General features: G+C 43.5%; 2 protein-coding genes across 9 annotated transcripts in view; one reads left to right on the forward strand and one right to left on the reverse strand.

Annotated features, from left to right (window-relative positions):
• Tp53bp1 (tumor protein p53 binding protein 1) overlaps positions 1-18,363 on the forward strand; it is an 85,265-nt gene extending 66,902 nt beyond the window's left edge. For 3 of the 5 annotated variants that reach the window (XM_021649859.2, XM_021649860.2, XM_060372248.1), the window contains 12 exons: positions 2,816-3,296; positions 5,321-5,473; positions 7,173-7,444; positions 8,058-8,201; positions 8,430-8,860; positions 11,396-11,587; positions 12,432-12,647; positions 14,269-14,484; positions 16,265-16,359; positions 16,841-17,040; positions 17,513-17,658; positions 18,007-18,363. In XM_021649859.2, the coding sequence (XP_021505534.1) occupies positions 2,816-3,296; positions 5,321-5,473; positions 7,173-7,444; positions 8,058-8,201; positions 8,430-8,860; positions 11,396-11,587; positions 12,432-12,647; positions 14,269-14,484; positions 16,265-16,359; positions 16,841-17,040; positions 17,513-17,658; positions 18,007-18,194 (2,734 nt within the window). In that variant the 3' untranslated portion in view covers positions 18,195-18,363. The remainder of the gene's footprint in view (positions 1-2,815; positions 3,297-5,320; positions 5,474-7,172; positions 7,445-8,057; positions 8,202-8,429; positions 8,861-11,395; positions 11,588-12,431; positions 12,648-14,268; positions 14,485-16,264; positions 16,360-16,840; positions 17,041-17,512; positions 17,659-18,006) is intronic. The other 2 variants (XM_060372247.1, XM_060372249.1) reach the window with 1 other exon arrangement.
• The window catches only part of Tubgcp4 (tubulin gamma complex component 4), a 29,813-nt gene continuing 24,290 nt past the window's right edge, over positions 17,182-22,704 (reverse strand). The window contains exons 16-20 of one of the 4 annotated variants that reach the window (XR_009587531.1): positions 21,288-21,404; positions 20,568-20,707; positions 19,798-19,915; positions 17,756-17,888; positions 17,182-17,662 (exon numbers count right to left, since the gene is read on the reverse strand). Coding sequence is in view for 1 of the 4 variants with exons in the window: in XM_021649862.2 (XP_021505537.1) it covers positions 19,903-19,915; positions 20,568-20,707; positions 21,288-21,404 (270 nt within the window). In the remaining 3 variants the exon portion in view is untranslated. Of the gene's footprint in view, positions 17,889-18,485; positions 19,916-20,567; positions 20,708-21,287; positions 21,405-22,704 lie in introns of those variants that run through there. The other 3 variants (XR_009587530.1, XR_009587532.1, XM_021649862.2) reach the window with 3 other exon arrangements.

Raw genomic sequence — 22,704 nt, forward strand, 5'->3', positions numbered from 1 at the left:
GCAGATCTCTGTAAATTCAAGGCCACCCGGTTATACAAAGAGAGTCCCGAAAACAGCTAGGGCTGCACCGAGAAATCCTGTTTTAAAAAACAAAGAAAGAAAAAGAAAGGAAAGCCTTAGTCTATAGCTCATGCAGACCTAGAACTCAACTGTGTAGCCCAGGCAGGCTTTGAAGTTCCTGAAATTCTCCTGCCTCAAGCTTCCCAGCTTGGGCTGGGATTCCAGGTATGAGCTACCACAGGTGGTGATTTATTTCACTTTTGTTCAGTCCATTTACATGTGACGTAGCCTTGAATTGAATTCATTTATGTTAATGTCACTATCTCACTGATTTTGTAGTTTATTGACGTATAGAATATTCATTCTTTTGTTCAAAGTACAAATATTAAGCACCTGTGTCATTGTTAGCCTCAGATGTCAACTTGACACAAACTTAGGGTTACCTGGAAAGGGGGACCTCAGCTGAAGAATTGTCCAGATTACACTGGTCTGTGGCCTTGTCTGTGAGGCGTTTTCTTAATTATAATTGGTGGAGGAGGCCCAGCTCACTATGGGCAATACCATCTATAGGCAGAGGGGCCTGGGTTGTGTAAGAAAGGCAGCTGAGCAAGGCAGTGACAGACTCCTCCACAGCCTCTGCCTCAGTGCCTGCCTGCAAGTCCTGACATGCGTTTCTGTCCTGGCTTCCCTGTGGATGGACTGTAATCTGTAAACCACACAAATCCCTTCCTCTCCCCAAGTTGCTTTTGGTCAGGGTTTCATCACAGTAGTAGAAACCAAACTAAAATAACCTGTATTATATCAAGCTTTATCTTAAGCTTTTCAGATAAAGAAAAGACAAATTTGTATGTAACCTGCTAGCCTGGGCTTCTTATTCTAGAGAACTGTTCACATTTAAAACATTAAAAACTCTGAAAACTGTGGTATTTGGCTTATAGGCAACATTCAGCTAATTTATAGGATAAATAAGCCAGTCACTGTGTGGTGGTTGTTTTGTTTTGTTTTGTCAGTTCTACTCAAAGCTAGACATATCTGGGAAGAGGGAATTTGAGTTGCGGAATTGCCTCCTTTAGATGGCCCGTCTAAAGGGAAGTCTGTGGCAGGGTTTTCTTGATGGTGATTTTCTGTGGGCGGTGCCACTCTGAGCAGGTGGTCCTGGGTTCTGTAAGAGAGCAGGTGGAGCAAGCCATGAAGAGCAAGCACTGAGCAGCATTCCTTTCCTGGTCTCTGCTTCAGTTCCTGTCTCCAGGTTTCTGCTATGAGTTCCTGCCCTGGCTTCCCTTGCTGAGGGACTGGAACATGTAGGCCAGAAAAACCTTTTCCTCCCCTTTTGGTCATAGTCTTTTTTTTTTTTTGTGGTGTGTGGGGGGGTGGTTTCTCTGTATAGCCTTGGCCGGCCTGGACTTTGTAGACCAGACTGGCCTTTGCACTCACAAATTTGATTGCCTCTGCCTCCCTGAGTGCTGGGGTTACAGGTGTGGGTCACCGCCCGCCTTGGTCTTTATCACAGCAGTAGAAACCTGATTAAGACACACTGGTTTCCAAATGGGAAGACTAATGAAGACCTGGGGCCTTATCTTCAGCACTGTCTTCCAGTTACTCTGAGATGTTGAGGTAAAGCTATGTCCAGGGAGCTCAGCGCTGAAACACTGGACTCACAGCTGTCATCGCCAAATGGCCCTTTGACCCGGAAAGACCAGGATCTTACCTTCAACTTGATTCTTTGGACGAAGTCTAGATTTCTTCTCCTAAATCACTGTTCAGGAGGGAACAGACCTCAAGCATAGTGGTAGGAGTCAGTAAGGAATGTTAGAACTACTCATAAAACTAGTTGTAGGAGTTAGTAAAGAATGTTAGAACCATTCATAAAACCAAATGAGACTTCATGAGTAACTGATGTGTTTCTTTTTCTTTTCTTTTTTCTTTCTTTCTTTTTTTTCTTTTGGAGACAGAGTATCCAAAAAGACAATGCTGGCTGTCTTGGAACTCACAGTGTAGACCAGGCTGGGCTGGAACTCACAGTGGTCTGTGTACCTCTGCATCCCTGCATCCCAGGTGTAGTGATTTAAGTGCCATGTATATGGCTTTTGAAGTAGGTTGCTAAGCTGCCTTGGATTGCTTGGACTTTATAAGGGTCTTACATCTTGTTACTGACCTGTTTTTTGTGTATATCTTTAGAGCTCTCTTAGTTCACTTGACCCATTTTCCCATTGCTCATGGTAGTACCATGCTGAGGGTAAGCCACTGAGGTAGGGAGGTTTCATTTGACTCATGGATGTGCTTGAAGATTAAGAAACTGAAGCCAGTGATGACTTAATAGTGGGCTCCCAAGACAATGCAGGACATCACTTAGAGAGAGGGTATGTGGTGTGTGTCTTTCTTTTGAGACAGGATCTCACTATGTATTCCTGCCTGGCCTAGAACTCAGAGATCTGCCTGCTTCTACCTCCTGAATGCTGGGATTAAAGGTGTGTGCCACCACACCTTGCAGATCTATCTTTTTTATGAAGCCACCAGTGTTCATTCGTGAATGCCCTATCCTGATGACCTTGTCAGGTCTTAATTACCTCCCAAAGGCCCAATTCTAAAATACTGTACTGCTTTTATCCTTTAAATACCCCATTGCAATGGGGGTTATTTTATTTTTATTATTTTATGTTTTGAGATAGTATTGCATTATAGCTTTAGTTGTCCTTGAACTTATGATCTTCAGCCTCTTGAGTGCTTTATAGGGTTATAGATGTGTGCAACCACACCACTTCAGGAATAAGCTGCTTTTAAACCATGACACATGGTGTCTATGTTTCATTTTCAGGGCGAACTTGCTCCATTTTCCAAGTGCTCAAGAAGTGGACAAAGAAACACTGGATGGTACCCCAAAGCTCAGGCAGAATGAACAGCCTGTGAGGCCCACTGGGCCTGTTCAGGATGCTGCTGCTTCTGAGGACTCTGCTTCTTCTGTTTCCCAGCAGAGAGCCACACAGGGGTCATTGAGCCCTCATGGAGAAGTGATGGAAACAGACCAGCTAGAGGGACTGAGTGCAAACCAGGAAAAACCTAGTACGGTCGTGATAGAAAGGCCCACACAGAGTAACATAGGAATCCAGACCATGGACCTGTGCGCCCCAGAAACTGTTTCCGCAGCTACCCAGACTGTGAAGAGTGTATGTGAGCAGGGGACCAGTACAGTGGAGCAGAGCGCTGGGAAACGAGACGCCACTGTGCAGACTGAGAGGGGGACTGGAGAGAAACTGGCCAGTGCTCCTGTGGACGACACAGAGTCCGTCCACAGCCAGGTGGGACAGTCGGTGCCACAGGGCTCAGCTACAGACTGCCCATTCTCTGAGGGTCTCAGTTAGTGCTTCCAGTAACAGTCTTGAGCGTGTGTGTGTGTGTGTGTGTGTGTGTGTGTGTGTGTGTGCATGCATTTGCGTGAAAGTCAGAAGACAACCTCAGGTATTGCTCCTCTTGTTTGACACAGGGTTTTTCATTGGTCAGAAATTTCCCCACATAGGCCAGGCTGTCTGACCTCTGAGTTTGGAATCACATGTCTTCTCCCGTCTCAGCATTGCTGGGGTTATAGGTGTTTGCCACTGCACTCTGCTTTGTACATTAGTTCTGGCAGTCTGAACACATCTCAGTGCTTGTGAGGCAAACACTTTACTGACTAAGCCATCTTCCCACCTCTAGTGACATTTCTTTTCATTTGTTTTTATCTCATTTGTTGTTTTGTGAATCAGGGTCAATCTCACTGTATAGCCTTGGCTAGCCTGGAACTCTATAGATCTGACTGCCCTTGAGTTCCAAAAGATCTTCTTAAAGATGTGTGTCAACATGCCCGACTGATAATTTTTTAAATTAAAAATATTGACAGAGGAGTAGGGATAAGGCATGCTACCTAGGATTGCTTCTCTTCTCCTCTTGTAGGGGATCACAGGTATTGGTAGGATTGTCCTAGAGGTCTTCATGTACTGTAAAAGGGGAATTACCCTGTTTTTTATGATGATGATGAGACAGTGAATGAGTTATTAAGGACAAGGTTTAAACGCTCTAAACGCTTTGAGGGTTGAGGGGTAAAGCGCTTAGTGCTGCATCTGGCATGTCTGAAGACTAGTAGCTGTTTTATCTATTAATTTTCCTTTAAAGATTTACTAATTTTATTTTTCTGTATTTGTTTCTTGCTCTGTATGTGCATGTGAGTGTAAGTGCCCATAAGGACCAGAAGAGGGTGCCAGATCCTCTGTAACTGGTGTTACAGACAGTTGTGGGCTGCCATGTGGTTGTTGGGACTTGCACTCCAGGACCCACTGCAAGAGCAGCAATCACTGATCTGTCTCTCAGTTCTAGATAGAAATCTTAATTTGTTAAGTTTTTTTTGTCTTTGTTTTTTTTTGTCCTTATTTCTTTCTTTCTTTATTTATTTATTTTTGCAGCAGTATCTAGGCCTAGGGAATGGCATTAATCTTGCTATGCAGTCTAGAAATGGCCTTGAGCTTCTGTTTCTCCTGCTCTACCTCCCAGTGCTGGGATTATAGGTGTACACCACCATGCCCAGCTTTCTAACTTAAGTCTTTAGTTAAAAAATCTATTCCGTGTCTTAAATGGGATTTCTATTGCTGTGACAAAACACCATGATCAAAAGCAACTTGGGGACGAAAGGGTTTCTTTGACCTACACAGTCCAGTGAAGGCAGCCAAGACAGGAACTGAAACTGGGAAGGAGCCTGGAGGCAGGAGCTGATGCAGAGGCCATGGAGTAGTGCTGCTCACTGGCTGATTGCTGGGATTAAAGTGTATGCCACCACCACCTAGCTTGTTGTTGTTAATAACTGTTTTTCACTGGTTAACAGGTGTTGATTCTGGGCTTCTCTAAGGATCAAAGCGCACCTGATGCCAAGGCCATGAAAGGGATCTGAAAACACTGTTATCAGAATTGAAGCATTAGCTGGGTGTGGCAGCACATTCGTATTAACAGAGGCTGAGGCAGGAGGATCATGAGTTGGAGAGAGCAGCCTGCAGTACAAGTCTGAGTTCTACAATGAAATAAACTAAAAATTGAAAAAAAATTAGAACAATTACTTTCTAAAAATAGTATGTTGCATACCATGATTGAGCTTTGTCATTTCAGGTCAAGTCAGGTAGACAGACTTTTCCAAGCCTCTCTTCTCAGAGTAACCTGTAAATAATGGAGAATTTATCACCTCAGATTCAGGAGTCCTCCGAACAGTGTTCATCTGACAGTTTATAGTGAGAGCCGTGATTACTTTCCACTTTCCGTTTGTTGGTTTTGTTCTTACTGTGTTCTTTGTCTTCTGTTGTAGGGAGAAGAAGAATTTGAAATGCCCCAGCCTCCACATGGCCATGTCTTGCATCGTCACATGAGAACAATTCGTGAAGTACGCACGCTTGTCACCCGTGTCATTACAGATGTTTATTATGTGGATGGAACAGAAGTGGAAAGGAAAGTAACTGAGGTAATGCCTGGGTCTGCCTCCTTCCTCCTCAGTTTCCTCCCTTCCCTTTCTTTTTCCCCTTCCTCCTGCCTCTTCTCTCCCCCACCCCATTCTCCTATTTTCCCGCTTAGCTCTTGCAACCCTTCCCTCCTCCCCTGTGCCACTAGGCACTGACGCTGTTTTCCTTCATTTTGTTTGTTTGTTTGTTTTTTCTCTTTGAGATAGGGTTTTTTGACATAGACCTGGCTGTCCTGGAACTTGCTCTGTAGACAAGAGATCCACTTTCCTCTGCCTCCCAGTGCTGGAGTTAAAAGTGTGTGCCCCATTGCCTGCCTGGTTTGTTTTTCTTGCTTATAGCTCAAGCTTCTTAATCCGCTGTGTAACCAGTCTTGGACTTCTGATCTTTCTGTCTCCATCTTTGTCAGTGTTAATGACAAACCTAAGGCCACATGCATGTGAGGGGAGTGTTCTACCAACTGAGCTACATGCCAACCCTGTGGATTCTTTTTCCTTTTAACACTTATTTATAGGCCGGGTGTGGTGGTATACGCCTTTAATCCCAGAGGCCAGCCTGGTCTACTAAGGGAGTTCAGGACAGCTAGGGTCTGTTACACAGAGAAACCCTGTCTTGGGGGACAAAGGGCAGTAAAACACACTTAGTATCTATCTGTCTATGTATCTAATGTGTGTGTTTGTTTGCATGTGTGTGTACAGAGGCCCACATGTGACAACCTTTGGAGGACAGCTTTTGGAGTCAGCACTCTCCTTGCCTCATGGTTCTGAGTTATCTGACATGGGTCATGAGGCATCTGATGCCATTTTGTTATCTATCCTCTCCCAATCATAGATTCTTTTTTTGTTCTTTTTTTTTTTTTTTTTTTTTTTTTTTTCTGAGATAGGGACTTGCTTTGTAGACCCAGCTGGCCTTGAACTCATAGAGATACACCTGCCTCTACCTCCCTGAGTCCTGGGATTTCCAGGCATGTAAATCCAATCATGGATTCTGAAAGGAGAAATTTTTCCAGAAGGGAGAAGTAAAAACCAGCCATTTGCTTACCTTATAGTATTACATAAATAAGTGTGGTGCATATAGTCTTTGTGGAGAGACTGGGCGGCTGAGAGAACAGTCTTCCTTCTTCACACCATGTCAGTTAGCACGATGCTCTGTAAACATTCTAGATGAGGAAGAAAAAATTATACCCTGTATGCCCATTTCCCTGTGCTGTGCCTGTCGAGGATCCTTTCCTTACTACTCCTGGGGTCAGTCTCACTAGATGCCTTACAGTTGAGTTCTAGCGCCCAAGTGTACATAGGAGGTGAAGCCAGTTTGAAATTCTTGAGGTTTGTACCTATCAAAAAAAAATCATTATTAGTATTATTTGTATTTATTTATTTATTTTTGAGATAGGGTCTTATTATGTAGCCATGGCTGGTTTGGAACTTGACATGTAGACCACACTGGCCTTGAACTCAGAGATCCCCTTGCCTCTGCTTCCCAGTACTGGGATCAAAGGTATGTGTAAAAGAGGTACCTGTAAAAATTTTTGTAACCATTGCTCAAAACAGACATAAAATATTTCCATTGCTTCAGGAAAGTTCCCTCCAGATTCCCATCTGGCTGAAGTGAAGTTTTCTGCAGTCCCTCAGATTTTTCGGACATCACCTTAGCTTTATGTTAGTGTGCTTTCTTTTAGCTTCCCTGTCTGTTTCCTCCCCGCAGGAGACTGAAGAACCAATTGTAGAATGTCAGGAATGTGAAACGGAAGTTTCCCCTTCACAGACCGGAGGCTCCTCTGGGGACCTGGGGGACATCAGCTCCTTCTCCTCCAAAGCTTCCAGCTCTCACCACACATCAAGTGGGACAAGCCTCTCAGCCATGCACAGCAGTGGCAGCTCAGGGCGAGGAGCTGGGCCACTGAAAGGAAAAACCAGCGGGACAGAACCTACAGATTTTGCCTTACCCAGTTCCCGTGGAGGCCCAGGAAAACTGAGGTGCAGACAGGGTCTCCAGAGAGAACCCAGCAGGGGCAGGGTTGCTAACATTATCACAGGAGTAATGGCAATGGGGAATGCCTCATGTCTAGCTGGATAAATAACTGCCTCTTCCCTGTTTGGTGCTGGTGTGGGAGGAACCGTGTAGGCAAAGAAGCCCCTTATGTGATGTTAGGAATCCTAGGTACATACTCTTGCCGCCCCTCCCCTCTCCCGTATCCTGCAGCTTATTCATATTTTGGTTGGGAGTACAGGAATTAGGTCCCCACTGTGTTATATCTCTTTGGTTTTTGGTCTGGTCTGTGGGTATCCAGAGCTGGAAATAGAGGAAAGGGCAGGGCAGGAATGGGCGTAGCATCTTAAATTGCAGTAGCAGGAAGCTATGTCGGGAGGAGGGAATAGACTTTCATACAGGAAGAGGTCCTTTTATCCTATCCCCCCTTGCCTCCCGGTTGAGGTTTTGTTGATTGGTGTTGATAGGTGTGAGCCAGCTTTCTGTTGCCCTGGAGGAGTAGCACATGTAGCCTGTCATATAGTTGGAAGGTCCAGGGGAGATGTTAAAGGATGCACTTATTTGCAGCTGCTCTCAAACTAACCTGTCTTCATTCTCTAGTCCTAGAAAAGGGATCAGTCAGTCAGGGGCGCCAGTGTGTGAGGAAGATGGTGATGCAGGCATCAGACAGGGAGGAAAAGCTCCAGTCACGCCTCGTGGGCGTGGGCGAAGGGGCCGTCCGCCTTCTCGGACCACTGGAACCAGGTACCTGGGTAGTATCAAAAAACTAGGGAGAGTAGAAAAGGAGAATAAAGAATATGTGAAGTACCAGAGGGAGAGGAGGGGCCCACATTGACCGAGTCAGGCTGCTGAGAGATTGGGTTGATGTCTGTGATGGGATTAATGAAAGGGTGGAAGAGACTTATAGGTAAGATTTGGGGTTAGAAGATAGGTCCTGTCTTGTTCTTACTTCCTTCTCTTATCTGCCTTTAGAGAAACAGTTGTGTCTGGTCCATTGGGCATAGAAGACATTTCACCTAGCATGTCACCAGATGACAAGTCCTTCACCAGAGTTATGCCCCGTGTGCCAGACTCTACCAGACGGACGGAAGCTGGTTCTAGTGCTTTGCGGCGGAGCGATTCTCCAGAGATTCCTTTTCAGGCTGCTACTGGTTCCTCTGATGGCTTGGATGCCTCATCTCCAGGAAACAGCTTTGTGGGGCTCCGTGTTGTAGCCAAGTGGTCATCCAATGGCTACTTTTACTCTGGGAAAATAACACGAGACGTCGGAGCTGGGAAGTATAAGCTGCTCTTTGATGATGGGTATGAATGTGATGTGTTGGGCAAGGACATTCTCCTGTGTGACCCCATACCCCTGGACACTGAAGTGACAGCCCTCTCAGAAGATGAGTATTTCAGTGCAGGTAATAAACAAGCAGAGTCTCTATAGATGTACTGTGCCTACTGGTCCATCCTGTCAGCAGTTACTATGACAGTCTTCTCCAGCCTTACTGTTTTTCTGATCTCTCAAGTCAGAGAGTCCATTTCTGTTACATTAGTTACCCTATTGTTTCTAGTTTGGTTTTCAGTAAACTTATTTTGGAATAATTATAAAGAAAATTTGCCGAGTACAGAATGGTGTTAGGGTAGAGGACTCCTGAATTTTCCTCACCCAGTGTTTCCTATCTATAGATCTTAAATTAATCTGATACATTTGTCAGAACCAGGAAGCCAATCTTGATTCCTTATTGTTAACCCCAAATTTTATTTGGATTTTACCATCTTTTCTCTAATGTACTTTTTCTGTTTCAGGATCCAGTCTAGGATACCACATTACATTTAGTCGTGGTTTGTTTGGTCTCCTGGTTTGTGGCAATTTCTGTCTTTTGTTTTCCTATGACCTTAACAGCTTTGAGGAATAATGGGTATTTTATAGAATGTCTCCCAAGTCAGGTCTGATGTTTTCGTAGACTAGAGTTACGGTTTTGTTTTTATTTCATTTTAAAGAATGTCATAGAGGTGAAGTGCCCTTCCTATCATCATCATGTGGGGCTGAGGGAGATATGTGACATCATATTACATCACTGGTGATGTGAATCTTTAGCACTAGGTAACCCTGTACTTCTCCACTTCAACATTAGTGTTTTCCCCCTCTCTGTATTCTGTCTTGTTTGACTTCTTTTATTTTTTTTAATTTACTTATTTTTGAGACAGGGTTTTTCTGTCTTATTTCCCTGTCTGTCCTGGAACTTGCTTTGTAAACCAGGCTGACCTCAAACTAATAGCCATCTGCCTCTGTCTCCCAAGTGCTGGGATTAAAGGTGTGCATCACTTCATTTCTGACTTTGAAAGTCACTGCCTGCGTTGGTAAGAAAGAACTCAGCTGGAGACTGGTGGCACACTGAATAAGTTAGGAAGAAGTTTTTAATACCCAGTAGCTGCGTGTTTGTTAAGTTTTGGTTTGAAGAGCAGTGTCCCTTTTTTTTTTTCTGAGATGGTCTCATGTCACTGCTTTTCTTTTTGCAGGAGCCTGTGTTGGTATTGTTGAGGGATTTGTGTGTGCTTTTACTTTATTGTATACTAATTCCGTGAAGATATCTTCTTAGCTAATTTCAAGGATACCTATGGTGCTGACTGTCATTTAGAAGCATCCTTTCTGGAGATTGTGTTGAACGTGTTTTGGGATAGAATGGAAAAACAAAGACTTTCTGTTGGGACCTTCCAGGCTCTCGTGTTCCCCAAGTACCTGCTCCCTTGTTCTGTTGTTCAGTGGGGCTGCTTTACTTTGTATCACTAGACAGCACCCACCGGCTGTGTGGCATCACTTAGGGACTGATACCTCATGGTTAATGTGTATCATCTGCATCTGGTATAGCGCCATCTTAGAGGTTCACATTTGGCCCTTTCAGTATAGACTTATCACTAGTGAATGTACATTAAAGGATAGGGAATTGGCACTCCACTTGTTGATGTTATTTACCAATGTTAGTACCATATTGCTTCTAGTTCGGGTAGATCTTCCTTGGTGATGAGTGTCCTTTTGGCCTTGGGCTTTTTATAGATTGAGGTGGTCTTCATGATTTAGCTAGGAGATGGGTAAAGGAATTGATTCTGTGACACAGTAGGAGAACTAGGATATGCTTCCTCCTCCATGCTTTTTCTTGACAGGAGAGCTAGGTTCCTTAGCCCTTCATTCAAGACAAGCTAATGGAGAAAGAAGTGTACCTTTCTGTTCATAAGAAGAAAAAATATTAATAACAATATGCCATTTTTATGTTATGTGTGATATATGTTGTTTATTGGTTGTTAGAGAGAGGCGAGTGTTATTTTTTTTTTATAGAATTAGAAGTAGATCTTGCCTAATCCCATGTAACAGAACTAGGCCTAAACTCAGGTTGGTTGAGTTCTAAGTCAGCCCTCCATTGTGCTCATAACCCAAAGGCCTATCTGCACTTGTGCATCAGTGAAAGAACAGCAAGGTAGATCACAGGCAGGGAAGCGGGGTTTATTTTTTTCCTATCTTTGCCCTCTCCATTCTGGCTTTGTCACACAATAGACAAACATGTACATGTTTTCTTAAAATTGTCATTTTCACCTGTAATTTAGGACTATCAGACTGTCACTCATTATTCAAAGAAACCACAATGGGAAGGCTTAGGCAATTGCTATAAGATTATGATGAAACTATGCCTTCACTTTAGGGGATCCATTTGCGCCACTGATAGCCCCTGAGTCTACAATTGGAAAGCTTTATTTTATACTCAGGCTGCTTTCTGTCAGAAGACCTTGTCTAATCCAAATGTAGTAGCTACATTTGTCCCAAAGCACTTGTGATGGAGAGCTAGTTCAGTCCACGGTTGTCTCTTTGTGTTCTCTGCCTCAGGCCTGCTTTTGTAGAGCTCTTCTAAGAGGGTGCTAATCACCTACAATTATGGTGTCTTTTATGATGTCATCTCCAGGAGTGGTGAAAGGACATAGGAAGGAGTCTGGAGAGCTGTATTACAGCATTGAAAAAGAAGGCCAAAGGAAGTGGTATAAACGAATGGCAGTCATCCTGTCCTTGGAGCAAGGAAACAGACTAAGAGAACAATATGGGCTTGGACCATATGAGGCTGTCACACCCCTCACGAAGGCAGCAGATATCAGCTTAGGTAAGACCTGGACAACTGCCTGTGGATCCGTATTTTGGTTAAAGAAGGGAGGAATGGTTTCAAGAGCAGGCAGGAGTGACTGTCTGACTTGTCTGTGTGGTTTATTGGATAGTGATGACTGTCGTTTTCTAGAGCTGCTGCCACACTTGTTTCTTTCCAAATGAGAAGTCTTTGGGTTCTTCTGGCCCTCCTAGTTCTACAGGAGAGCAAACATGTCTCAGTCACGACAGTGATTGAATGTTAAATGTGTGGCTTTATAAAGAGGCTTCCTGATTGTGGGTAGCTCTCATTTTTAACAACTCTACTTTATTTGGGGTGTTTAAGCCTTAACCCCCCCCCCCTTTTAACCTCCCAACCCTTATGTGGGAGAGAAAAGGTTAATTGGGAAAGGGGCCCAGACCCCTTTACTTCTGGCTGTTTAGTGTCAAGGTGTTCTTCTAGGGCCCTGTACCAATCTCTGTCAAACGCAGGTGCAGCCAGCAGGCTCCTCTGCTGCTGTATGCCACACGCCAGCATCGAACACCACACCTCTTTCTTGGCTCTCATATTTATACTCTGAGTCCTAGGCCACGCCCCTCTCTGTTTGGCAGGTGGAAAACTGTTACCAGCTGGCAAAAGCCATGCCCTGCATGAGACAATTAACAGGTGTGGACAAATTATAGCCCAACTAAAATCCCACACTTGGGATTAAAACAAAAGCATATTTACATCACATAACTGAGTTTACAAAGAAACCAAGACTTTCATTACAATTGTGGGAGGTGGCAGAAAGCACGGTGCTACTATCTATGTCAGGTTTAAGTTCAGACCATGGGAACTTACCAACCTTTGGCTTATTCATCAGACAATTTGGTGGAAGGAAAGCGGAAACGGCGCAGTAACATCAGCTCTCCAGCCACTCCCACTGTCTCCAGCAGCAGCAGCACAACACCCACCCGTAAAACCACAGAGAGTCACCGTGCCTCCACGGGAGTTCCATCAGGCAAAAGGAAACTTACGACTTCTGAAGAGGAACGGTCCCCTGCTAAGCGAGGCCGCAAGTCTGCCACTGTGAAACCTGGTAAGATGGGAGCCCAGTACATGGTGATGTCCTTTCTCTGCTGGTCACAGAGTGGCATCCACAAGCCTGAAATTAAAGGTGATACTGGTACTACTTGTACTATACAGGGGATACTACATTCCCTGTTCTTTGTTCAGAGCCCAGCAGTGTAGACAGGAGAGTAAGATGGGAACAGAGACAGACTATTTGGGCTCTTGGGGAAATAGAAGTATGGAAGTTTAAGCAGACTCAAAATGGGTGAAATTTCTTAGATTTTTATCCTCTGCCATGTCCTGCTTCTTGGGAGACTTTGTTTCTACTATCTTGTGCTTTTTCAAGCTTCCTTTTTCAAGATGCCTGCATCTCCCCTCTCCTCCTGTCCACCCCTTTTCAGTGTCTCTTAATCACTGTGAAAAAAAAATTCAGTCAGTTGTTTATCGAGTACCCGCTGTGACCTAGACCTGGCTGTGGTCTGCAGATAGAGGTAAAGTCCTGTCCCAATTGGACAGGGTTCTCTCAGACTAGCACATGGATGGCATTCCATGTTCCTATGCCCTGGCACCAGATCTTTTTTCCCTGCTGGAGTTGTGTCATCTGTTTAGCCACCCAGTACCACTGCTGTATATTTCAGGGTATTTAAAAGTAATAGCAAACCTTTATTGAGTAGTTTGCTAGGTGAGGCATGGAGCCCAGAGGTTTCATCCACATTCCATCAGATATAATCCCTTAAAGCATACGTGCTGGAATTCACTTTCTATAGTTTTGAGGACTCTTAGACAGAAAAGTTAGGTAACGCTCTCAGTGTGACAGAATAAGCCAGATCTCAAACTTAGGCAGGCTTGACCATGAAGTCCAGTGCTGTACACATAGCATCACTGCCTCTGAGCCTGTTGTTGATCCTGGTTTTATTTCAGGAGGCATGCATGACCTGCTGCCATCTTAGCCTCCTAATGAACCCAATTCGGCTTTTTCAGTAGGTATCCGTTTCCTTCTGGAGGACTTACTGGGGCACGTCTTAGCATGGGTGTACTGGAATGGTGGCTTACCTTCCCAGGTGTTGACAGCTGGGTGCTGAGGCCGGGTATTTTGTTGTGGTTTCACCTCCGTGTAAAGACACTATCACCTAGTACTTGGCAGCACTGTTCTGGTGAGAGTCTAATATAGAGTGGGAGAATCTGCTTGGGACAGTTCTTAGCAATGAAAAGTTGTTTCGTTTTTTTTTTTTTCCTCCCCTTTAAAGGTTGCTTCAAAATGTCATACTCTGGAGAAACCAGAGACCTGGGCAGTGAAAGTGGTTGAAGACTTCCCAACTCTACACTTCCCTTCTCTAGAGCCACCTTTAATTTCAGGTGGCCTTATAAGTATTTGATGTTATGGAAATAGTACTAGCTGGTTTACATATATGAAAACAGAAACTGCCCACTCTAATGGTCATGTCAGATTTAAATGTCATTTTGTCTTCATTCTAAATTTGGTCCTAGTTTGTTGGCCATTTAGAATGACTGGCTGTATTAATCGTGTTTGGGTCATGGCTTAGAAAAGCGTATTAGGACATGGCCTATCAGGCCATACTTGGTGCTGGGCCTATGTCCAAGCAGTGTCTATGTGCATCATTTTAGTAACTGTGCTTTGTCCTGCCCAGGTACAGTGGGGGCAGGAGAGTTTGTGAGCCCCTGTGAGAGTGGCGACAACACAGGTGAACCTTCTGTCCTGGAAGAGCCAAGAGGGCCTTTGCCCCTCAACAAGACCTTGTTTTTGGGCTATGCCTTTCTCCTTACAATGGCCACAACCAGTGACAAGTTGGCCAGTCGTTCTAAACTGCTAGATGGTCCCACAGGAAGCAGCGAAGAGGAGGAGGGTGAGTTCCCAGGGTTCTGACTCATGCACTCTTTCCATTTACTTTGTGACTTTGTTTAGGTAGGGTGGTGCCCCAGACAGGTGGTAACTACACCTCCTCACTTCTGGTTTGTAGATTTTTCACAAAATTCGCAGCTAGTGGATCTCAAGATAGTCTTGGTGAACATCTGAGAAATATATGTGTTTTTGTTACTTTACACACTACATAGATAAGGTACTTATTTTATGTATTTATACATAGGTGTGTACGTATGTGTGCACATGTGTGGAAGTCATAGGACAACTTGTAAGAGTGTGCTCTCTTTCCTCTACCATAAGGGTTCCCAGGGGCTCAAACTGAGGTCACCAGACTTGGCAGTAAGTGCCTTTGCCTGCTGAGTCATTTTGCTGGCCTAGGGAAAGAGTTTGATTCTTCACACATAAAATGTATGATAAAAATCTATCAGGGAAGCCAGGCATGGTGGTACATGCCTGTAATCTCAGTGTAGGGAGGCAGAGGCAGAGGCAGGCGGATCTTTGTGGGTTCGAGGCCAGCCTGGTCTACAAATCGAGTCCAGGACAGCCAAGGCTTCACAGAGAAACCCTGTCTTGAAAAACAAACAAAACCAAAAAAATCTATCAGGGTTAAATGGCTTCAACAATGGCAGACTCAGAATTAGAATACAGTGCTGGCTTTATCTTCCTATAACCAAACACATGAACCAGGTTCCTGATGTCCTACCACCTTCCCCATTTATGCTTTAGCATCTGCTTAGGGATTGGGAGGAGCCCAGAGAGGGGAGGGCACAGCAGGGTTACAAAGTGAATAAATAATAATAATAAAAGAAAATCTGTGTGGAGGATATATTTCATTCTGAGTGTAAGAAAGGGATTGAGGTGTCCCCAGTTTGGGAAGAATTAGTTTCTAGGCCCTTTCCATTCTTGAACCTCTGATTAACCTTAAATAAGTCTGTGTGTCACATTCATGTGGGAGACATTAGTCTGTGTCTAGGTAAAGTCTATAGTCAGGTGGTAGACTGCGGCTCAGAGGCCTGACAGATGTGTGGTGCAGGAGAGAATGCATAGATCAAATGTATAGTGATGGGCAGGGTTTGTTTTACAGGTGCCTGTCCAAGCTAAGAACTAGATGGAATGTTGTTTCATAAGTTAAAGAGTTCTAATGTTGGATGTTGCAGGGGTCAAAATGAGAGCACATGATTGTCATAAAATGGTACAACTGAAGATGTGTGATGACTGTCCTAATTATTCCTAACTACCCACCACCTACAGCAATGGAAACATACAGGGCATGGGGACAGTGATTGGGGGAGCTGCACTTCAGATTTGTAATAGGAAGACTCTGAGATGCTTAGAGACGGGCCCCTGGGTTGAGAGAGCAGGTGAAATACGTGTGGTTTGTCAAAACAAAATTCAGGTGTGTACAGGGAAGAAAAGGCATCTAAGCAGTAACTTAGTCTGATGGCAGTATTCTTTTTGCTTTTCTTGTGTTGCTTTTAAAACTTAGTCCTTGAAACCAGACTTCACAAGGCAGTCCTTCATAGGTGTTTGTTGCTGGTATAGTATAGTCCAGAAAGCTGACTGTGAATAATGAGAGATATAGGCTGTTCAACTCCTCGAATAAATTGTTAAATCTGTGTGTCTAAGGACTATTAGCTGTAGAACAGAAAAGGAAGCAGTTACAAATAGCCATTAAAGTAGTACCTAGAAAACCAACCATTATTATTTAAAATTTAAGATTATTAAAAATAATAATCTTTGGATTTTTTTTAACATATATACAGAATTTTTAGAAATTCCTCCTTTCAATAAGCAGTATACAGAATGCCAGCTTCGAGCAGGAGCTGGGTATATCCTTGAAGACTTCAATGAAGCCCAGGTGAGGACTTTCTTTTGTGGTTACCCACTTTCTGTATTGAGAAAAGACCTAAGAGTTTGGGAGGTTGCCTGAGGTCCAGGTTACTGTGCCACCGCACTATCTCAGCATTTTCATTGTACACAAGGAAGAAAAGCTAGAGGTTGTGCTAGGTGGAAGTGGCTCTGTGGAGACAACAACAGATTGAAATTATATTTAATAAAAAGCCTATTGTTGTTGCTGATTCCCTATTCTGGAAGGGGGTAGTTCCTGGTATGGTTAACCCTTGAGACTTAGGCCTTCCAAAAGCTGTAGGTTAGATGGGGAAACTCAGGAAGCAGTTTTAGCTTTTTAGTGAGCACCACAGCCTCAGGTACAAAAACAGATGAAACAGTATTTTTGATACCAATTGGAAGTATTCCTATCTTATTCTTGAGGGCTCATTAGGTGTAACTAATCAAGGAAAGGTTTTCCTCGACACTCAGTTGGGGTTCTCTTCTTCTAGTGTAACACAGCCTACCAGTGTCTCCTGATTGCGGACCAGCACTGTCGAACCCGGAAGTATTTCCTGTGCCTTGCCAGTGGAATTCCTTGTGTGTCTCATGTCTGGGTCCATGACAGTTGTCATGCCAACCAGCTCCAAAACTACCGTAATTATCTGTTGCCTGCTGGGTATAGCCTTGAGGAGCAAAGAATTCTGGATTGGTGAGTGTTTGGGAGCCCGTCTGGAGCTGAGAAGAGAGGAAGACTAGCTTTTGGGAGGAAAGTCTAGTTGAGAAAAGAAGTGTTACTAGAAACTGGAATGAATGTCTGTAGACTGTAAGAATTTGAATGAATTTGAAATGATTTCAGCAGTCAAGTATTTTATTGCATAGCCTCATTTTACATTGGCTGGGAACCTTCTCAGTGTGTGGAGATTTTGGTGTATAGGATCAGTATTCCTCACTAGGGGAAGCACTGAAGTTAGGATTAAGTTTCAGTCATTAAACTTAAAAACAGGGGAGGAGACTCAGGGGCATATTGGTTTATTAGCAGAGTCTGGGATCTCAGAGTGCATGTGTCATTCTGAAGAGAGGCAGAAAAGTATTCAGATGTGCAGGAGTACCTTTGAGACTGGTTACAGATTTTTACAAAGTTTTAGTTCAGTTCCCAAATGCTGTCTCCATCTCCTTCACAGGCAACCCCGTGAAAACCCTTTTCAGAATCTGAAGGTTCTCTTGGTGTCAGATCAACAACAGAACTTCCTGGAGCTCTGGTCTGAGATCCTCATGACTGGAGGGGCAGCCTCTGTGAAGCAGCACCACTCAAGTGCCCACAACAAAGGTACCTGGAAAGCATGGGTTTCATAGTCATTCCAGGGATGTCGTTAGATGCACAGATGTTTCCAAATCTCAGGCTTCACTTTTGAGAGAAGTCCCACCTTCAGATAGGGTGAAGTGAAGGGCAAAGTGTTACCGCTTCTAGTCTCCAGTGGCATTCCCATTCAGTAGTTTTACAAGGCCAGCAAGTGCTGATTACCTCTGTTTTAGGTCGTACCCACAAACATACAGTACCTGTAAAAGAGGGCCTTGGTTTGGAAGAGTAGGGAATACTGGCTAGAAGGCACGCCTGTCTTTTAATAAAGAGGTAAACTGAGTGTTCTTTCTTCATTCACTCCCCCACTTCTTGCAGACATTGCTTTAGGGGTGTTTGATGTGGTGGTGACAGACCCCTCATGCCCAGCCTCGGTGCTCAAGTGTGCTGAAGCCTTGCAGCTGCCTGTGGTATCACAAGAGTGGGTGATCCAGTGCCTCATTGTTGGGGAAAGAATTGGATTCAAGCAGCATCCAAAATATAAACATGATTATGTTTCTCACTAAAGATATTTGGTCTTAATGGTTTTATTCCCTGCTATTGTGGAGATTGTGTTTTAATCAGGTTTTAAGTGTGTCTTGTGTGTAACTGTATTCTTTGCATGGATCTTGTACATAGTTTTATTTGCTGGACTTTTATGATAAAATAAATGTTGAATCTCTTTGGTTGTAGTAACTGGGATTTCTTCATCTGTTTCTTTAAGCTTAATCTCAGAACACGGTAAACCTAGGATCATCTCTGAAGTTTCCTAGCAGGCTTATCATTTTAGCAGTATAACAAACAAGGGAAGATAAAAATGTAGGAATAAACTTTATTCTGTGACACCACTGTCAATGTGAAAAGGTTATCCCAGGCCATCTAAAATGTTATGCTTCTAAAAACAGAGTTTAAAGTAGGTGAAGGCCTATATGAACAGTAGTGCTAAAGTTGAAAAGGATTGGGGACAGCACAACCTGAGTTTATTAACAGCTGACCTACGTACGGGTATTCAGAGCTGAAAGAGCAAATGACCAATTTTGCTATGGACAGTGACTATAACTTGATAGGATGGTTTTCTGTACAATAAGTTGTCACAGCTGCTGGAAGCTATTCCTTCCTCACATTCAACATCACCCATTAATGATCTTCCTTTCATTCTCTAAATAAAGGCTACCAGCTTTTATTTTTTTCGATAGAGCCAAACAGTAAATATTTATTTTAGGCTTTGTTGTCAACTTGTCTTTTGCTGTGAGATGAAAGCAATCATAGACAATAGGTAAAAAAAAGTATGTGTGGCTGTTTGAATAACACTTTTATTTACAAACACAAGCCGCAGGCCATTATCTGCCAAGCCTTGCTCCTAGAGGTAACAACTGAAGGGATCCTCTCTAGTTGACAAGTACAGGGGCTCAGGCTTTCATAGTTGGTGGTAGAAAATGTAGATGAAGAGAAGATGCAGTGACTACAAACTGAGGCCTGAACACTGCATTCTCGTCCAGCTTGGAGAGAAGGTATGTTATGAAGCATTTCCTTTGTTTATGCTGATGTATTTATGAACATTAGTGCTCGCCAGTGGTGGCTAGGCTATCTGACCATAACCTTAACTCATGTGGTTTGTCTAAGGTGGGAAAACTGGGTTGCAATTTTCAGTTTCTAAAATCTGAACAATTTGACCTTTATCATCTTTAGCTAGACTTGCTCTTGTACTAGTATGAAAGAATTAGAACCCATTGACTGAATTCTTCAGATCAGGTTTAGAGTATCCTTTGAGGGAAGGCTCTCAAATTTTAAATTTCCGAAGGATCAAGGTAATCTGTGTAGTTATAAATTAGAAAGTAGAGAAACAGGGAAATCTACAGCCTGTCTTAAATGTTTTCTAATTTGTTGATAATATTTAGAAGCTGACCCGTTCATAAGTCTGTTCATAACCATAATAGCCTTTTTACAGATGAGGCAAACCTAAACTATTTTATCTCCACTGTTTAGTTAATTTCCAAATTCCAAGGGATACAGTAAATGTTCAATACGCCACTGCTGCACAGTGAACTCACCCAAGGATCTCTTAGTGTTAAGGATCAAAGCCTTCCTGTGACCCCAGTACCCTACAGAAAAGGTAGAAAGGATTTATACCTCCAGACTGCTTCTAGGACAAAAAGCTAGCACCCTTTCTTTGGCCAGTTCGTAGGCATTTCATGAATGACTTTGTTACAGACATCAGAATGAACATCAGAGTTTTCACATCCCAAAACTGTAAAAGAAAAAAAAGTTTCATTAATTGTCATGCTTGCCAAAGAATCACAGCAATCCAAAATATAGCTAACACTCTGATACTCAAAAGATGTATGGCTTCTGCTAAACTAGTTAGAAGAGAGTCTTTGTGAACATCTTAGAGAGGAAGAGGGCAATGAAGGGCAATGAAATGGCTTTTCCAAATGGCAATGACTCGGATCTCTGAGAAGCAACTGCCACAGAATCTCATTATTAGATCTAAGGAAGTTCAGAAAGAGGCATTGCCCAATTCAGAAAGAGGCATTGCCCAATTTTATTGAAAAAGAACAGTGGCCAGTGAAGCATGGTGTCACAGCTGCACTGCTCGGACATGTCAGGGTGGCAGAAGCCAGACTGCCCGTTAGCACGTAGCAGCGCCTTTCTAGCACAGAACTTATCCTCAGCTGTTGCACTCTACTATGCTGATTATTTTTAACAGTAAAATTATGGAACATGACCACCTGCCCCCACCCCCTCATCCCCCAACACATACTCAATTTTCATATCTCTGAGCCTTGCTTATAAAAGGAGGGCATTTGGAAATGATGGCTAAAGTTGCATTTTGTATTTCTACAATTCATTAATCCTCTCTCCCCAAATCTAACGAGTCCCCAATGAGTGATTGTTCCTACCTGCCCAGAGTTCCACCAGCCTGGGTATAATATTTATTATAATCTAGCCGGAGCAGTAATTGAGCCAAGTCTGAGTTGATCTGGTGATTCCGAACACTGGAAAGAATCTTGAACAGGAGTGAAGATTGGCGACTAAAGCCCTGTTGAAAGACCGGAACTGTCACTGCCCATGCAGAGTGTGGGTACCTAGGGTTCTTTGGAAAAGCCTTGCTTAAATTTCTGCAGGAAACCTGACCTTCCCACACTCCCATTTCAATCAGCTCCTGAAACGACTTTGACTTGTTAGTATCATGTCTGTGAAATGCATGACTTCCATGAAAGTACTTTCTCATTAGTAGGAATTTAGCAGCTCATTTCACATTAATATATTCTACCACATACTAGGACTGCAGTGAGCTTGCTTTGTTACAAGGAGATGTATTTAGATTATAATTACAAGTGAGATAGGAGGCTGGTTCAGGGAAGGAAGTGGGATGTGAGAAAATGAGCACAAAGCCAATGCACACTTAGTGGGCTGGATAAACTATTCAGGGCTGAACTATTTTTGAACACTGTGAGGCACATTAATCATCTTCAAAGCTCACTGATACCAGCACTTTTATCTTTTTATCTTGTCATTTCTGTGTCTGTTCTGGGAAATGCTTTATTGACTCAGAGCAAAGACTGCTTGTTCCATGGGGTGAGGTGGGGGTATGTATTTCCAGTGGCTAGACAGCTCACCTTCACAAGAATGCTCAGCTGGGCAGCTCCCCGCTCATCAAGTGGACCCAGGTTCTGACTGACCAGCGAACAAAAACTGTGACAGAGATCTAGGATTTCATTCAGGCAGTGAAACACCTACCCAAAAATATAGCTGGTATTAAATGAAGGAAGAAACCTCTGAGAAAAGCAAGGTTTGGGAAAGTAGTCTTAACAGCTGCCCTCCAATGTCTGGACACAGACAGCAACCACCACCTTCAAGGCTATCTGGCCCTCCCAAGCAACATGCAAATGAACATCCCCTCCTGGGACAGCTGCGTTCTTGTCTGTCCCCCTGCACAAATCCTCCACTCTCCACCATTAACTCATCGTCATTCCTTAGACCCACTGTGTGTGCTCTCGCCTTTGAGCTGTGTCATTCCTGGGATTTCCCTTCTTTTTGAACAGTTCAAGCCCCACTGTCTGTGAAATGCCCCTTCCCCACTGCAGCCTTTAGTGAGCTCCACCCTTCTTTACTGTAGTATCTGTGTTGTTGACTGGCAACTATCCAGTCCACCTGTGCCGTTGCTGACTTTTGTATGTACATGTCTTGTTTCTCCAACTAGATTGTGAGCTCCTTAAGGGCAGAGCCATGACTTATACCTCTTTGTATCCCCAGTGCCTTGCATACAGTAAGCACTCAATAAAGACTTCAATTATAATGACCTGTTCTGATTTGCTTTTCCTCAAGGATACACCCATGCCATGCAAGAACAGTGCCTACCTGCAGCATTTTCTCAGTTTACAGAACCCTTCAGAGTGGACGCTACTTAGGTTGCTCTTCCTTGGTGTAGCAAGTAACAGCCCCAAATACCAGAACAATAAGAAGCCCATACGAGATTTATGCCCTGAGCAGTAAGGCAGAGATCAGAGTATAAACACTACAGGGTTTTTTCAGTCCCCGACTCTCACTTTTCATCTGGATTGGAACCAGCTTGTATGCTGACAATTATTGCTGCCTAGACCCCAGTCTGCATCTCTGACTTAAGTGTTCTCTGGCCTTAGATTTCCACAATGTCACAGATGATTCCAGTATATAGTCAAGGTTGAGCTGCCCCAGAGGTACTTAAGTGTGTGTACTTGGCAGACAGACAAACACCCAGAGTGATAGACACTATGGACCTATGAAAACAACTCTAAAGATTGGTTGATCCTGGTCCAACAGATTTCTAAGAAAATGAATTCTGCTGTTTTCCTGTAGAGTCAGGGAGATTTCTGAACTTCTGTAAGTCATTTCTTCTAGGGGTTAAACAAATAGTTCTTTTAACTATACCTGTTCACCATACCCTGTAATGTTTCAGTGCCCTTTTAACACTATCTTTTTGTTTTGCCTTGAGTTGTCAAAATGTAAAAATGGAACTTAGCAGATAATTAACAGTTTCATATCTTGTCAATACCA

This window comes from Meriones unguiculatus, chromosome 18, assembly GCF_030254825.1.
Source record: "Meriones unguiculatus strain TT.TT164.6M chromosome 18, Bangor_MerUng_6.1, whole genome shotgun sequence".
In the NCBI taxonomy this organism is placed as follows: Eukaryota; Metazoa; Chordata; class Mammalia; order Rodentia; family Muridae; genus Meriones; species Meriones unguiculatus.